Source organism: Hermetia illucens, chromosome 5 (assembly GCF_905115235.1).
Source record: "Hermetia illucens chromosome 5, iHerIll2.2.curated.20191125, whole genome shotgun sequence".
Classification (NCBI taxonomy): Eukaryota; Metazoa; Arthropoda; class Insecta; order Diptera; family Stratiomyidae; genus Hermetia; species Hermetia illucens.
The window spans coordinates 65,209,466-65,226,138 of record NC_051853.1 but is presented as its reverse complement, the minus strand read 5'-3'; the positions used below and the strand labels follow the sequence as shown (position 1 = coordinate 65,226,138).

The 16,673-nt window shown below is 42.3% G+C and overlaps 4 protein-coding genes across 4 annotated transcripts in view; 2 read left to right on the top strand and 2 right to left on the bottom strand.

Annotated features, from left to right (window-relative positions):
* LOC119656631 (cecropin-like peptide 1) overlaps positions 1-16,673 on the top strand; it is a 57,438-nt gene that overhangs the window by 25,966 nt on the left and 14,799 nt on the right. The window lies entirely within an intron of this gene.
* On the bottom strand, positions 1,831-2,273 carry LOC119656630 (cecropin-like peptide 1). Its single transcript, XM_038063070.1, has 2 exons — positions 2,128-2,273; positions 1,831-2,065 (listed from the first exon to the last, which is right to left on the bottom strand). The coding sequence occupies exons 1-2, from the start codon at positions 2,224-2,226 to the stop codon at positions 1,955-1,957; spliced, it is 210 nt and encodes a 69-aa protein (XP_037918998.1). The 5' UTR covers positions 2,227-2,273; the 3' UTR covers positions 1,831-1,954.
* Positions 7,331-7,630, top strand: LOC119656633 (cecropin-like peptide 1). The gene is made up of 2 exons (XM_038063073.1): positions 7,331-7,429; positions 7,491-7,630. Exons 1-2 carry the CDS (start codon positions 7,331-7,333, stop codon positions 7,599-7,601), a joined length of 210 nt encoding a protein of 69 aa, XP_037919001.1. The 3' UTR covers positions 7,602-7,630.
* LOC119656627 (cecropin-like peptide 1) lies at positions 11,484-11,926 on the bottom strand. Its single transcript, XM_038063067.1, has 2 exons — positions 11,781-11,926; positions 11,484-11,718 (listed from the first exon to the last, which is right to left on the bottom strand). Exons 1-2 carry the CDS (start codon positions 11,877-11,879, stop codon positions 11,608-11,610), a joined length of 210 nt encoding a protein of 69 aa, XP_037918995.1. The 5' UTR covers positions 11,880-11,926; the 3' UTR covers positions 11,484-11,607.

Genomic DNA, 16,673 nt, shown 5'->3' with positions numbered 1-16,673 from the left:
CTCTTCCTCTTCCTATGGTCTTGTCAGTTCTTATGTATTCCTCGGTGACTTGGGTTCTTAGCAAAAAAATTACGAACTCTTGGGCGTGTTCAAGAGAAGAATCTTCGGAAGAGTTTTTGGCCCCTACATGAGTTTGCACCATGTCGTAGCCTACATAACGAAGAAATCTATGAGCAATATCACGACCGGCAGGTTGTAGATAAAATCCAGTTCAACAGGTTACGGTGGGCAGGTTACCTAACCCGTTTGAATGAGAATGATCCAGCTCGAAAAGTCTATAAAGGCAATATCTATGGTAGAAAAATAATACGAAGCAGGCCCTGCGATGATGTAGGTCAGGACGCAAGACAGTTTTTGGGGATACCGAATTGGTGGACCTCGGCGCAAAAACGCGGTTTCTGGAGTTTGCTAAAGTAGGCCAAGACCGGATACCGGTTGTTGCGACGGTGATGGTGATAAGTATTGTTAAAAAAGTTATTATAGTTGCAAATTGTTTAATTTATCCGAATTTACCTTGCCCCAATAGAAGACAGAATGCCAGTATCGCATTAGAAAAAGATAAAGATAAATATTAAATGCATATACTCTACGATCAGTTACTTACCTACAAATAAAAAGTTATAGCCCCATATGGAGAGTATTTTGATATCATCGGGATAAAGTTGGATTTGGCAGTCTCATCCCCGGATGGGGTGGAGGTTAGGAGGGTATGTAGAAGGAAGAAAAGGGTTCCGCCAATATTCCACCCGCATTACACCTTAAAAAGTTACGACGCCCCGTATCATTACCAAGCTTATTGGTAGGGTAATCGCGTGGATTGCAAAAATATGGAAGGGCATGGAGCGCCTTCTCTGTAAAACCCCTGCACATCGCGATGATGATTACCCTTCCAATAAGCCTACCAATGTTATGAAAATAGTCCCTTTTTGAGATACCATAACCTTTCAACGTCACAATTCTTCAACGGTTTTAGAAAGAGGGAAACTTCTATTTCTTCCTACATACCCTCTCCTCAGCGGAGGTTTGGTTGACAAATTTGTCATAATTATATCAAAATACTCTCCATTTGCAACCCTGTGACTTTTTAAGGAGTTGTAACCATTGCAATCATCACGGGGTCGTGAGACGGAGAACCTCACTTATCGGCTTTTTATCCTTCTTCCAAAGTCAAACCCTACCATTTTGACATGAAAATAGCCTCACTTTGGAGAGCCATAAATTTTCAAGGGGAATGGCTGCAGTAATTTTTTAAAGGGATTAAAGAGGGAAGACCTTTTCCTTTTTCTAGCATAGTCTCCCCACTTTCTCTCGGGGTACGGTTGAAAAACCAGATTTGATGACGATGATATAAAAAAGCCACTTTGAGGAGCCATAACTTTTTGAGCAAGGGTGCCCGCCACGAGCCTTCATCTGGTTTGAACAAGAGAAACCTTCCTTTCCATAAACTCCTCATTCCCTCCGAGGATGGGGTTGAAAATTCAGCATATATTTAACTTTCGTATAAAGTTAGTATTTAGCCCCTTTCAGTCAAATTTTTAGATACCGTAATTTTTCCGTTTCTAGAGGCACTGTAAAGTACGTTTATAGTGAACTTATTCGTAAAATACTAGGATAACGTCTATGCTGGAAGCACAGGATGTAGGAAGCTACTTCAATCACAAAACGTGCCATAAGGTCAGTTGAGTTTGCCGGTCAGGCAAAAGGCATCTGAAAATACCGCTTAAGTCAACTGCCTTAGTTTGAGGTGATACGTCACGAATATACTGAATTGCGCTTCGCATGTACACTGCAGACTATTTTGTGTAACTTTCGAAGAAAAAATAAACAATTTTCACAAACCACACCATATTTTATTTTCCAAACATAATTTTGTTCTCATACTTTCCAATAAATAAATTAATACGATAAATTATTATAAGCAAACAACAACAATTAACTGCACTCTTCATTCCATTTATCCTTGTTGTGGTGGTCCACCTCGAACCGTTGCCAGAACATTGGCTCCTTGTTGAGCAATTTCGAGTCCTTGAATACCGGCATCACGAACTCGTTGACCAAGTCGTTCCTAAAAGACAAGAGTTACTTTTAGCCATAAGATCATCTTACGAAACGTTAAGCCCAACTTACCACTGGCTTGAAGACCCTCTTCCACCAACCAGCTTCACTTTGACCGGAGAAGGCAATAAGAACAACAGCGAAGACAACGAAAAGCTTTGTGAAATTCATTTTGTTAATTTGGATTTTGAATGGATTGAGAGGAACTACTCGAAGATTCAAGCTGAACTGATAACATTTTAAATTCGATTCTGTGCTTTTATAGAACGCTACGCATGATAAGAAAGTGGAAAATAAAAAATTTCATTAATTTTAGAATATTCCCATTCTTTGATGGGGTTTTATCGCGCTGGGGTAGTCCCACAATGTCACACATTTTGGAGCTTCTTTCAGTGTTAATTTTTCCAAGTAACAGCTATTTAATAATTTGAAGGGAATGTTCCAGACATCATATAGAAGGAAACAAACAAAAACCGCTACCTAACCGCCTATTATTATATCTGGTTCTGTTCCCTGAAATAAAGACTTCCTTGTTTTAGGAATTGCACTAAGAAAGTGAACACATTTTCGCATACAGTGACAATAGACATAAAATTAATCCAGTTCACTGAGAACTACATCTTTCGATAGGTCTACATAAGTGAAAAATTTCTCTCCCTGTCTCTGTCGCTCACTCATTGCGCAATTAAAGGGTAATTCCCAAAAAAAATCTTGTTTACCTTGGTAATATATCAGCATCAGCCACAAAACATGTCAAAAGAGTGCAAGAAGATTTTATCTACCGTGCATCTTTTATGATCTTTAGGATTTGTTATAACTTCTAAAATTTTGTCATAACATATTTACATTATCGCACCAAGGACGCAACTTTTACCAACAAGTCGACAGGATGCCGAGACAAAGAGGGAAATCTGATCTGAAATCTGTTTAGGCATATTGGAGCGATGGGTTGAATACTTGATGAACTGCTCAACAATTAGAATATTCGCCAGTTAGAGTTCTCGGAAAGGCGTGGTAGCACCAGTCTGCGGAAGTCTTTGGCTTAAGAATCATAAGTCGCCAGGAGTCAATGGAATTACAGCCGAACTCGTTAAATGTGGAGGTGACTATGAATGGATTTGATTTAATAAAAGCGACCCGGATAAAAGCAGCAGGATAATTCTCGAGACCAATCAGCATCCACAACGGTAATCGGAAAAAGTCACCCGTGTTGCTGATGTAAATGCGAGACCCACCATCCTCTTCAAGACCATCCAATTAATGGCCTGTTCTGACGATATTTACATTGGGAAGAACAACCAGAGATGTGTAAACAGCCTTCATCCAGATCGAGCAGGCGCCGATCGATGCGAGACCTAGGCTGCACTTTAATGAAGTCAAGACGAAATACTGGGTGGCAACATCAGCACCAAAAACGAACGATGCAACAACTTCAGATAGCATTGTTCAACTGGGAACAATAAAGATAGGAGAATACAACTTATGGCGGTCAAAGGGTAGAATAGGTCCCAGGGCGAAACGTGGATTGGTACCCACGATGGAGCATAAAACCTGGGAAACGCCTGTTGAATCAAAACCAACAACGCTACTACCAAACCCTATCTTTATGAAAACCTGTAGACGGAGAAGGATGAAGGCGAGTCTCCCGCGCCTAAAAACGGGACAAATTGTACCAACTGGTCCTCCAGGTTGGGGGTTAGGTAGGGCTAACAACCCTACACGGAAAACCGACGTTACGAAGCCACGAAAGGAGCTTCGGACAGGATGGATCTTACAACGACGAACCCGGTAACGACAACGGACTAACGATTTGCGCATTTTCTCATGGAACGTGCGTTCCTTGTACAGACCGAATGCTGCTGAGCAGCTAGCCGATACCCTGTCCCAATATAGGGCTGATGTAACAGCGTTACAAGAGATGCGAAGGACAGGGACCGGTTTCCTGGAAAAGCTCCTACACCATATATTATAGCGGTCATCTAGTAAACCATGTGCTCGGAGTAGGTTTTTTAGTCAGCAAAAAAATGAAACCTGTTGTTATCGGCTTTGAAAATATAAGCGAAAGGCTATGCACTCTGCGCTTGCGAGGCAAGTTTAGAAATATAAGCCTCATAAACGTTCACGCCCCTACAGAGGAGACTGCAGAGTCGGAGAAGGATACCTTCTACGAGGCAGTGAAGCAGACCCTCGAAGCCTGCCCCAAATATGATATCAAAATCATACTTGGAGACTTCAACAGTCAAGTAGGGACGAAGCCCGTATTCAGGCGATACATTGGCTTCCATAGTTTATATAGGGATACCAATGATAACGGGTTGCGCATTATCCAGTTAGCAGCATCACACGAAATGGTTATTGGAAGTACCTGGTTTGCGCGGAAAGCGGTTCACAAACATACGTGGGCCTCTCCAGATGGGACCACTTTCAACCAAATTGACCACGCGTTGACCGAGCGCCGCCACCTCTCAGACTTGATGAATGTTAGCACATATAGGGGGGTCAATATAGACTCGGACAAAGAGGGAAATCTGATTTCCGACGGAATGGGCATATTGGAGCGATGGGTTGAGTACTTTGATGAACTACTGAACAACAAGGACATCGGCGAGTTGGAGGTCCCGCCAACTGAAGACGATGGACAAATACTGCCACCACCTAGTATAGGAAAAACAGTCCGTGCAATTCATCGGCTTAAAAATCATAAATCGCCAGGAGCCGATGGAATTACAGCCGAATTGATTAAATATGGAGGCGACCAGTTACACCAAGTGGTTCATCAAATTGTGCTCGATGTATGGGATAGCGAATCAATGTCTAACGATTGGCAACGAGGCATTATCTGTCTCATACAGTAAAAGGGAGATATCACAGAGTGCAGCAATTATAGAGGTATCACGTTGCTGAGTACTATCAATAGGATATTCTCCACTATCTTGCTAGGCCGGATAGCCCCATACGCCCAGAACATCATTGGCCCATACCAAAGAGGCTTCACTCCAGGCAGAGATTTTCTCTTTGCGGCAAGCGATGGAAAAACTGTTGGAATATGGACAACAGTTGCACCATCTGTTCATCGACTTTAAAGCCGCCTATGATAGCATAGCCAGGGTAAAACTGTACTGACTGAATTCGATATTCCACCGAAATTGATAAGATTGGTTAGGCTGACCCTGACTAGTGTGCGAAGCCAGATAAAAGCAGCAGGATCAATCTCGGGACCATTCCACACAAACAACAAGGGGATGCCCTATCATGCATTCTCTTTATCCTGACCCTAGAGAAAGTGTTTCGCGATGCAGATGTAAATGCAGGAGGCACTCCAACTACTGACCTGCGCTGACGATATCGACATCATGGGAAGAACCACCCGAGACGTACAAACTGCCTTCATCCAGATCGAGCAGGCGGCGCGAGATTCGGGGCTACACATTAATGAAGGCAAGACGAAGTACATGGTGACAACGTCAGCACCAAAAACCAAAGAACGATCAACGTCGAATCGCACTAGTCAAACGAAAACAATGAAAATAGGAGACTACAACTTTGAGACCGTTGAAAATTTCTCCTATCTAGGGTTGAAAATCACAGCCGATAACAGCTACGACGATGTAATTCGCACTCGGTTTTTAGCTGCCAACAGAGCCTATTCCAGCTTGCAAAAACTGTTCCGCTCGAAACGTCTCACTATTGGGTCAAAGTTCATACTGTACAAAACAATAATCTTACCAGTCCTCATGTATTCTTTGGAGACTTGGGTTCTTAGCAAGAAAAATTGCGAACTCTTGGCCGCGTTCGAGAGAAGAATCCTCCGAAGAATTTTTGGCCCCCTACATGAGGATGGACGATTCTGTAGCCTACATAACGACGAAATCTATGAGCGATACCATGACCGTCAGGTTGTGGATAAAATCCGGCTCAATAGGTTACCGTGGGCGGGTCACTTAATCCATATGGATGAGGGTGATCCAGCCCGGAAAGTCTATAAGGGCAATATCTATGGTAGAAAAAGAAGACGAGGCAGACCCTGCCTAAGATGGAGCGATGGCGTAGGTCAGGACGCCAGACAGCTTTTAGGGATATCGAATTTGTCGACCTCGGCGCAAAACCGGGATGTCTGGAGTTCCTTATTAAGGCAGGCCTAGACCGGATACCGATTGTTGCGCCGTTGATGATGATGATGATGATAAATACAACTTTTACACTGTTGATAATTTCTCCCAACTCAGGTCGAAAATCACAACGGATAATAGTTATGACTACAAAATCCGCACATGATTTTCGGCAGCCAACAGAGCCTATTTCAGCTTACAAAAAACTCTTTCTTCCAAATGTTTCAACATAAGATCAAAGCTTTTACTGTACAAAACAGTAATGTTGCCAGCCCTCACATATTCCTGTAAATTCTTAGTGGCGTTCGAAAAAAAGATCCTCCGAAGAATTTTTTTGCGAGCGGGTTACCTAATCGGTATAGAGTGGATAATCCAACCCGGAAAGTCTATAAGAGAAATATCTTTAATAGAAAAAGTTATGCCACACCCTGCCTCAGATGGAGCGAAGGCGAAGGCTAGGACGCCAGGCAGCTTTTGAAAGAATCGATGAAACGCGGCGGAAAATCAGGATGTCTGGAGTTTGTTCAAAGACAGGCCTAGACCGTGTACCAGTTGTAGCACCATTGCTGATGATTATTGATATGCCATCAGAACGATCAATATATTTTATTTTGAGAACTTTACAGTGATATTACCTTTTAATTTCGTCACGAAGGACTGAGACAGTGGGAAAAATTCATGGCTTATATAGACACGTCAATTTAAGAGCAATTGATCTATCTTGCGTTAAGTTCTTGTTATACTCGTGGGTGAAAACGTTTTCTTATATCAACTGGTGCAATTCTTATTAAATAGAAGCCAATGTTTGAGCGCAATCAGCAAATTCAATTTAATTCAAAATTGAACATCAACAAATTGACTTAGCCGTTTTTGTTTAATCCTAAAGGCCTCAGAATGCTATACCCTTTCTATTCCTTTTAGAAGTGGTGGGTAATACTTAGCTCTAATATGCAGAAGGAAGAAAGTCAAAATCTGCAACATTGTGGGACAACCCCAACATAATAAATTTACATCAAAAAATTAATTTTTTATTTTCCACTTTCTTATCATGTCTGGCGTGCTATAAAAGCATAGAATCGAATTCAAAATGTTATCAGTTCAGCTTGAATCTTCAAGTAATTCATCTCAATCCATTTAGCAATCAATTTAAAATCCAAAGTAACGAAATGAATTTCACAAAGCTTTTCGTGGTTTTCACCATTCTTATTGTGGCGTTTGCGGGTCAAAGTGAAGCTGGTTGGTGGAAGAGAGTCTTCAAGCCAGTGGTAAGTTGGGCTTTAAGTTCATAAGATGATCTTATGGCTAAAAGTAACTCTTGAATTTTAGGAACGACTTGGTCAACGAGTTCGTGATGCCGGTATTCAAGGACTCGAAATTGCACAACAAGGAGCCAATGTTCTGGCAACAGTTCGAGGTGGACCACCACAACAAGGATAAATGGAATGAGGAGTGCAGTTAATTGTTGTTGTGTGTTTGTATTAATTTATCGTATCAATTTATTTATTGGAAAGAGTGAGAACAAAATTGTGTTTGGATAATAAATGAAGTGTGATTTGTGAAAATGATTTATTTCCTTTCACATGAGTTGGACAGTTATACGAAAAGGATATTCTCCACTTGCTCTGTAGTCGCAAAAAGAAAAAATATCGTTTGACCCTTCTATCCTTGATTCACTTTGCTCGTGATGGATTAGCTCAAACGATTGGTCGATGTAGATACTCCATTAAGTATTCAAACCTTGTAATTTATCAATGTAGCAATTCTTTCGTTGCCATTGTAATACTCGCAAAGATAGAGTCTTTCCTTCACGTGATCAAGCACGGCTGCTTATAGCTGGGGTACCGTCTAAGGTCACCTTCGCAGATAGATTGACCACCAGGCTTCCACTATCACGTTTACTAAGCCTGTTTCTTACCCATTCAGATTCGCATAGGAAGGTCTTTGTTTGTGCGTAACACCAAAGTGTTTCGCACCATCACCAACATTTGCTTTGCTCAAACTCACTTTGCCGTTGTTGTGTTGGATCCTCAATTAGCTTGTTTGCAAAACAAAATCTTATTAAAATCGGTTCATTGTCTGTCTGTCTGCCTGTCTTGTTTTTTTCATCGTTGGAAGGTGGAAAGGTTCTAAACCTACTGCTGGCTCCTGTCATGTAGTTATGTGAGACTCTTACTCACTAAAATCACCTCCTTCTTCTTCCACTCTCCCCACGGGACTGCTATAAGCATTGCATCGCGGGACTGGATCAGTTCTTAACTGCGGCTCATTATTGTTCTCTTGCTTTCCCTTGGGCACTCAAATACAACATGCTCCGCATTCTCAGCCACGTTATCACATGTTGGGCAGCATAGTGACTCGTCGTGTCCAAATCGATGTAGATAAGCCCGATAACCTCCATGTCCACTTAAAAACTGTGCTAGCTCGTAGCTTAGTTCCCCGTGGCTCCTTTCAATCCATTTTCGAATGTGCGGAATGATACGTTAGGTTCAACGGCCAGTCCATCTCTTTTGCCATTCTGCGGTGGATTCCCGCCGTGCTAGTTGCCGTCGAAGTACAATGGACTCCCCGATTGCATGTATTTTGTCGTAGAGACCGGAACTGCGTAGAGAGCACGAAACTAACTACCCTTGAAATAAGACGACGTCGACTTTGTCTTGGTCCACCAACGTTCGGTAGTATCCCCTATATCGTTAAAGCGATGGAAGAAGCTTAAGTTGCAGCGCACTCAATGTGTTTTTTAAAGTTGAGCCCTTTGCCAATCATTACTCCCAAATATTTAAGCAATTCTTAGGAGTAAATTGTTTGTTCTCCATCTTTAATTTCCACCGTTGTGACCTTCCTTCTTTTGCTGATTAGCACTAGTTCCGTTTTATGTTCAGTAAGTAATAGACCGGCCTTTTTCAACCAGGAATTTATCTCCCATATCACTTCATTTGCGTAGATTTGGATCTTGTCTAAGCGTTTTGCAACTACTGTTACCCCAAAATCGTCCGCAAAGCCAATGGTTGTCACGCCGTTAGGAAAGCGTAGCATCAGCACTCCATCATACATAATTAACCACAGCAAGGAACCTAAGACAGACCCCTGTGGTACGTCGCACGTCATCCGGAATAATTTCAGTCCATCGTCCGAGTCGTAATATAATTTTCTTTTTAGAAGAAATGCAATAACGATGCGTACAATGTACTTAAGAGCCTGTAGTTTGGTCCGCTTGGCAGTGTTGAATGTATTTTTTACATCGAGTGTCACCACTGCGCAGCATTTGTCATCTTATATTGTAGCACGAGCCAGGCCAGTCACCATGTTGATTGCATCGACGGTTGATCTCACCTTACGAAACCCGAATTGTTTGTCGGATAGGCTTCCTTCTTTTTCCTCAACAGCGAGCAGCCTGTGGTATAATACTCGTTCAAATAGTTTACCAATGGTATTGACCAAACATATCGGTCGATATGAGGAGGAGTCACCCAATGGTTTACCTGGCTTCGGAATCAACTTTTACAGCTTCCATTGCTCGACCAATTCCCATTCTCTAAGGCATGCCGTAAAAATTTTGGCAAAATACCTGGTGCTCTCCTGGCTGCCACTTTCAGGGAGATATTCGGGATTTCATCTGGCCATGGGGTCTTATTTTCAGCGAATTTCCTTGCTGTATCAAGAATTTCCTCTTCTACCACTACAGGAATTTCGTCGGGGTTTACATGAACGTTAGGTAGATTTGTGCAGTTCACATCCTCTGGGAAGAGAGTGTGCTAGACAGGTAGGTAATCGGTGGGGAGTGCTTGTCTTTCAGTGATGACATTACAGACCTGTGGGCGTCACCCCAAAGATCAGAGTCAGCTTCAGTACACATCCGCTTGAAATGTTCGGTTTTTCTCTTCGCAATAGCTACTTGCAATTTTTTCCCCGCGTTCTTGTATTGCATATGTAGCTCAATGAATTCAGGTTGATTTCTTTTGTGCTGAGAGCATCTCCAAACTCTGAGGCAGCTTTTCCGACATTCATCAATTTCTGAATTCCACCAGAAATTGGGATTTCATCTTCCGAAAACACTACGCCGTGGCATAGAGGCATCGCATGTCCGCTGGAATTATTCCGCAACCTGTAAATCTTTTTCTTGTGCGCTTCCCGATATTAATGTGCCATCAAGAAGTACCTCCTTGAACATTTCCGCATCGACTTTATTTGTTCCCTAGCTCATCGTTGTTCTTTTTGGTGGCTTCATATAATTTCTACGTGAGGTTTGGAAGACAATAGCCCGATGATCGCGATGTGTGTACTCTTCGCTGACATGGCACTAAAAGTCTTTGATAAGGGTGTCACTGATGAAAGTGAGGTCTACTACCGATTGTAATTCTCCCCTCCGGAATGTGTTGGCTCCCCCAGAGTTCACAAGCACGGCATTTAAACGAGAATGTCTCTAGCAGTATTTGCTCCCTTGCGTTTGTTTTTTTCTTTCCCACTCCCATGAGTTGAAATCGCCGGCAATTATTTTGGGATTGAAGCGTCTGGCATTAAAGGATAATTTCTCGAACAATAAAGTGATTTCATCCAGCGGGAGGATCGGGGCTGCGTAACAGCTAAAGATATATATACCTCCTATCTTGGCACGTGTAAATCCGTCCTCTGGATGTTATTTCACATCTTCTATAGCCCGACTTCTGAGTCTTGGGAGGGAGGACCTTCCGTATCCTTCTTTCAAAGTCAAACCCTACCATTTTGACATAAAAATAGCCTCACTGGAGACCCATAAATTTTCAATGGAAATGGCTGCAGTAATTTTTGAACCAGATTAAAGAGGAGAGACCTTTTCCTTTTTCTCGCATAGTCTCTCCAATTTCTTTCAGGAGCCATAACCTTTTGAGCAGGGGTGCCCGCCACGAGCCTTCATCTGGTTTGAACAAGAGAAACCTCCCTTTCCATAAACTCCTCGTTCCCTCCAAGGGTGGGATTGAAAATTCAGCATATACTGAACTTTCGTATAAAGTTACATTTAGCCCCTTTCAGTCAAATTTTTAAATACCGTATTTTTTCACTCACTGTAAAGGTAATGAGCCACATTGAGTGCAATTTCCAAACCGTTTATAGTGAACTTATTCGCAAAATACAAGGGTAACGTCTAAGCTGGAAGCACAGGAAGCTAATTCAATCACAAAACATATGGTCAGTTAAGTTTGCCGGTCAGGCAAAAAGCATCTGAAAATACCGCTTAAGTCAACTGCCTTAGTTTGAGGTGATACCTTACGAATAAACAGAATTGCGCCTCGCATCTACACTGCAGACTATTTTGTGTAACTTTCGAAGAAAAAACAAACAATTTTCACAAACCACACCATATTTTATTTTCCAAACATAATTTTGTTCTCATACTTTCCAATAAATAAATTAATACGATAAATTATTATAAGCAAACAACAACAATTAACTGCACTCTTCATTCCATTTATCCTTGTTGTGGTGGTCCACCTCGAACCGTTGCCAGAACATTGGCTCCTTGTTGAGCAATTTCGAGTCCTTGAATACCGGCATCACGAACTCGTTGACCAAGTCGTTCCTAAAAGACAAGAGTTACTTTTAGCCATAAGATCATCTTACGAAACGTTAAGCCCAACTTACCACTGGCTTGAAGACCCTCTTCCACCAACCAGCTTCACTTTGACCGGAGAAGGCAATAAGAACAACAGCGAAGACAACAAAAAGCTTTGTGAAATTCATTTCGTTAATTTGGATTTTGAATGGATTGAGAGGAACTACTTGAAGATTCAAGCTGAACTGATAACATTTTAAATTCGATTCTGTGCTTTTATAGAACGCCAGGCATGATAAGAAAGTGGAAAATAAAAAATCCATTTCATTAATTTTTAGAATATTCCCATTCTTTCATGGGGTTTTATGGTAGTCCCACAATCTGGCACACTTTCAAACTTCTTTCAGTGTTAATTTTTGCAAGTAACATCTATTCAATAATAAGAAGGGAATGCTTCAGACATTGTATAGAATGAAGCGAACGAAAACCGCTAACTGAATTCCCAAACAATCTGACCTGAAATAGAGACTTCATTGTTTTAGAAATTAAAGCGTAATTCCCAAAATGTGGGTTACCTTAGTTGATAGGGACCAATTTCTACGGAGTCAGCAACATCAGCCACAAAACATGTCAAAAAGGGAAAAGAAGATTTTACCAACCGTGCATCTTTTATGATCTTTAGGATATATTATAATATATCCTTCTTCTTCTAAAATTTTGTCATTACATATGTACATTATCGCACCAAGGACGTAACTTTTACCAGCAAGTCGACAGGATGCCGAGACAAAGAGAGAAATCTGATTTTCGACTGTTTGTGCATATTGGAGCGATGGGTAGAATACTTTGATGAACTATTCAACAATTAGAATATTCGCCAGGTAGAGGTCTCGGAAAGGCGTGGTAGCACCACGCCAGGAGTCAATGGAATTACAGCCGAACTTGTTAAATATGAAGGTGACTATGAGAGAATTCGATTTGATAAAAGCGACCCTGATGGGAAAAAGTCATCCCTGATGCTGATGTAAATGCGATACCCACCATTCTCTTCAAGATTATCCAATCAATGACCTGTATTGACGATATTTACATTGAGAAGAACAACTCCAGATGTGTAAATAGCCTTCATCCAGATCGGTCGGGCGTCAATAGACGCGAGACCTAGACTGCACCTTAATGAAGTCAAAACGAAATACATGGTGGCAACAACAGCACCAAAAACGAAGGATACAGCAACTTCAGATAATATAGGCTAATTGGAAACAGTAAAGCTAGGAGAATACAACTTTCACACTGTTTCTCCCAACTAAGGTCGAAAATCACAACCGATAATAGTTATGACTACAAAAACCGTGCATGGTTGTCGGCAGCCAACAGAGCCTACTTCTACTTACAAGAACTCTTTCGCTCCGAATATCCCAACATAAGATCAAAGCTGAATGTACAAAATAATAATCCTGCCAGCCATCGCATATTCCTGTAAATTCTGAGTGGCGTTCGAGAAAACAATCCTCCGAAGAATTTTTCGGATCCTACATGAGGGATTCCTTAGCCTATCTATCGACGAAATCTATGAGAGACAGCAACACCGTTTCGTTGAGGATAAACTCCGGATCAATTGGTTGTGGTGAGCGGGTCACCTAGTCGGTATGGAATGGGTGATCCAGCCTAGAAAGTCTATAAGGACAATATCTTTAGTAGAAAAAGTTTTGCCTGAACCTGTCTCAGATGGAGTGAAGGCGTAGGCTAGGATGCAAGGCTGCTTTTGAAAGAATTGGCGAAGCTAGACGCAAAATCAGGATGTCTGAAGCTTGTTCAAAGGCACGCCCAGACCGGATATCGGTTGTAGCACCACTCGTCTTCTTTTTCTTCAGTCTTTATCCCGTTCACAAGCGAGGTCGACTCGTCGTGATCGGTTTCGCCATTTGGCTATATCGAATGCCTGATCTGAGTGCAATTTCGAGGCTTTTAAATCCTCATCCAGCGTATCAAGCCACCGTTGTTTAGGTCTGCCTTTGGGTCGTTTACCATCGACTTCCATGTTCAGACCAATCTGAGTAAGTGAATTCTCGTTAGCACGAATTGCGTGACCATACATCGTCTCTCTCGTAACGTTGACACGATCGGTGCAACCCCATAATGATCGCGGATATCCTCATTTCGGATGTGATCAAAACGTGTGACGCCACTAGTCCAACGTAACATTTTCCTCTCCATTACCGCAAGACGGAAAATTTTAGATTTGAGACGTTCGTTGATACGTCGATCACAAAGAACACGAGTTGTGAAACGCCTCTTCATCTATTACTGATGATTATTGATATACCATCAGGAAGAACAATATATTTTATTTTGAGAACTTTACAGTGATGTTACCATTTAATTACGTGATGAAGGACTGACTAGTGGTCAAAGGGTAGGATAGGTCCCAGGGCGAAACCTGAATGGGTACATTAAACCTGAGAAATGCCTGCTGAACCAATATCAACAGCTCTACTAGCAAACCCTATATCCACCTCCACGTGGTGACCGCTGGGAGTTCTTTCTTAACGAAAAGCTGCAGAGGGAGAAGGATGAAGGCGAGTCTCCCGCGCCAACAAAACGGGGCAAATTGTACCAACCGGTTCTCCAGGTTGGGGGTTGGGTAGGGCTGACAACCCTACACGGAAAACAACTTGTTACGAAGCCACAACATGACACCTTGGACTGGACGGATATCACAATGACGAACCCGGCAACGTGCTCTCCCTGTACAGAGATAAAGCTGCTGAGCAGCTAGTCGATACCCCTGTTCCAATATAGGACTGATGTTACGGCGTTCCAGGAAATACGTTGGGGGAGAAAGGATTAGAGTCGCCTGGTGTTATCGGCTTTGAAAACATAAGCGAATGGCCATGCACCCTGCGCTTGCGAGGCAAATTTAGAAATATAAGCCTCATTAACGTTCACGCCCCTACAGAGGAGACTGCAGAGTCGGAGAAGGATACCGTCTACGAGGCAGTATAACGAACTCTCGAAGCCTGTTTCAGATATGATATCAAATCGCCATGGGGATTTTAACAGCCAAGTAGGGAAGGAGCCCGTATTCAGACGAAACGTTGGCTCCCATAGCTTACACCAAAATACGGATGATAATGGGGACTGTGGATTATTCAATTAGCAGGGTCACACGAAATGGCTGTTTGAAGTACCTGGTTTGCGCGGAAGGCGGTCCACAAACATACGTGGGCCACTCCTTTCAACCAAATTGACCACGTGTTGATCGAACGCCATCAATCTCTGATTTTCGACCGAATGGGCATATTGGAGCGATGGGTTGAGTACTTTGATGAACTACTGAATAACTAGAACGTTATAATGAATACGACTACAAACATACTTGGGCCCAGCCGCAAAAAGAGTCGACAAATACTGCCACCACCAAGTTTAGGAGAAACAGTCCGTGCAATTCAAATCCGTGCAATTAAAAAATCATGAGTCGCCAGGAGCCGATGGAATTCCAGCCGAAGTGGTTAAATATGGAGGCGACCAGTTACACCAAGTGGTTCATCAACTTGCGCTCAAGGTATGGGACAGGGAATCAATGCATGACGATTGGCAACAATGCATTATCTGTCTCATACATAAAAAGGGAGATATCACCCAGTGCACCAATTATAGAGATATCACGTTGCTGAGTACCATCTATAAGATATTCTCCGCTATCTTGCTAGCCCGGATAGCCCCATATTGCCAGAATATCATTGGCCCATACCAAAGAGGCTTCACTCTAGGCAAATCAGCAACAGATCAGATTTTCTCTGTATGGCAAGCAATGGAAAAACTGTTGGAATATGGACATCACTTGCACCATCCCTTCATCGACTTTAAAACCACCTATGATAGCATAGCCAGGGTAAAACTGTACACTGCCCTGAGAGAATTCGGTATCCCAACGAAATTGATAAGACTGACTAGGCTCACCCCGACCAATTTGCGAGGCCAGATAAAAGCAGCAGGATCACTCTTAAGATCATTCGACATCAACAACGGTCTTCAACAGGGGGGCCTTATCATGCGCCCTCTTTAACCTGGCCCTCGAGAAAGTGATCCGTGTTGCTGAGATAAATGCAAGAGGTACGACCCTCTTTAAGTCCACCCAGCTACTACCCTATGCTGACGATATCGACATCAGGGGAAGAACCACCCAGACGTACAAACTGCCTTCATCCAGTTCGAGCAGGCGGCGCGAGATCTTGGCTGCACATCAATGAAGGCAAGACAAAGTATATGGTGGCAACGTCAGCACCAAAAACCAACCAACCAACAACATCAAACCGCGGGTCACTTAATCCGTATGAATGAGGATGATCCAGCCCAGAAAGTCTATGAGGGCAATATCTCTGGTAGGAAAAGAAGACGAGACAGATCCTGCCTGAGATGGAGCGACGGCGTAGATCAGGACGCCAGACAGCTTTTAGGGATATCGAATTGGTGGACCTCGACGCAAAACCGGGATGTCTGGAGTTCATTATTAACGCAGGCCAAGAACGGATGCCGGATAGCGGTAGTTGCGCCATTGATGATGATGATGAAGGGCTGACGCAGTAGGAAATGTTCATAGCTTATATAGACACGTCAATTTAAGAGCAATTGATCTATCTCGCGTTAAGTTCTTGTTCTACTCGTGGGTGGAAACGTTTTCTTATATCAACTTGTGCAATTCTTATTAAATAGAAGCCAATTTTTAACGGCAATCAACAAATTCAATTTAATTCAAAATCCTAAAGCCTCAGAATGCTATACCCTTTCTATTCCTTTTAGAAGTGGTGGCTAATACTTAGCTCTAATATGCAATAGCCGTTAAAAGAAAGAAAGTCAAAATCTGCAACATTGTGGGACTACCCTAACATGATAAAGTCCCATCAAAAAATGGGAATGTTCGAAAAATTGTTCAAATGTAATTTTTATTTTCCACATTCTTATCATCTCCGGCCTTCTAT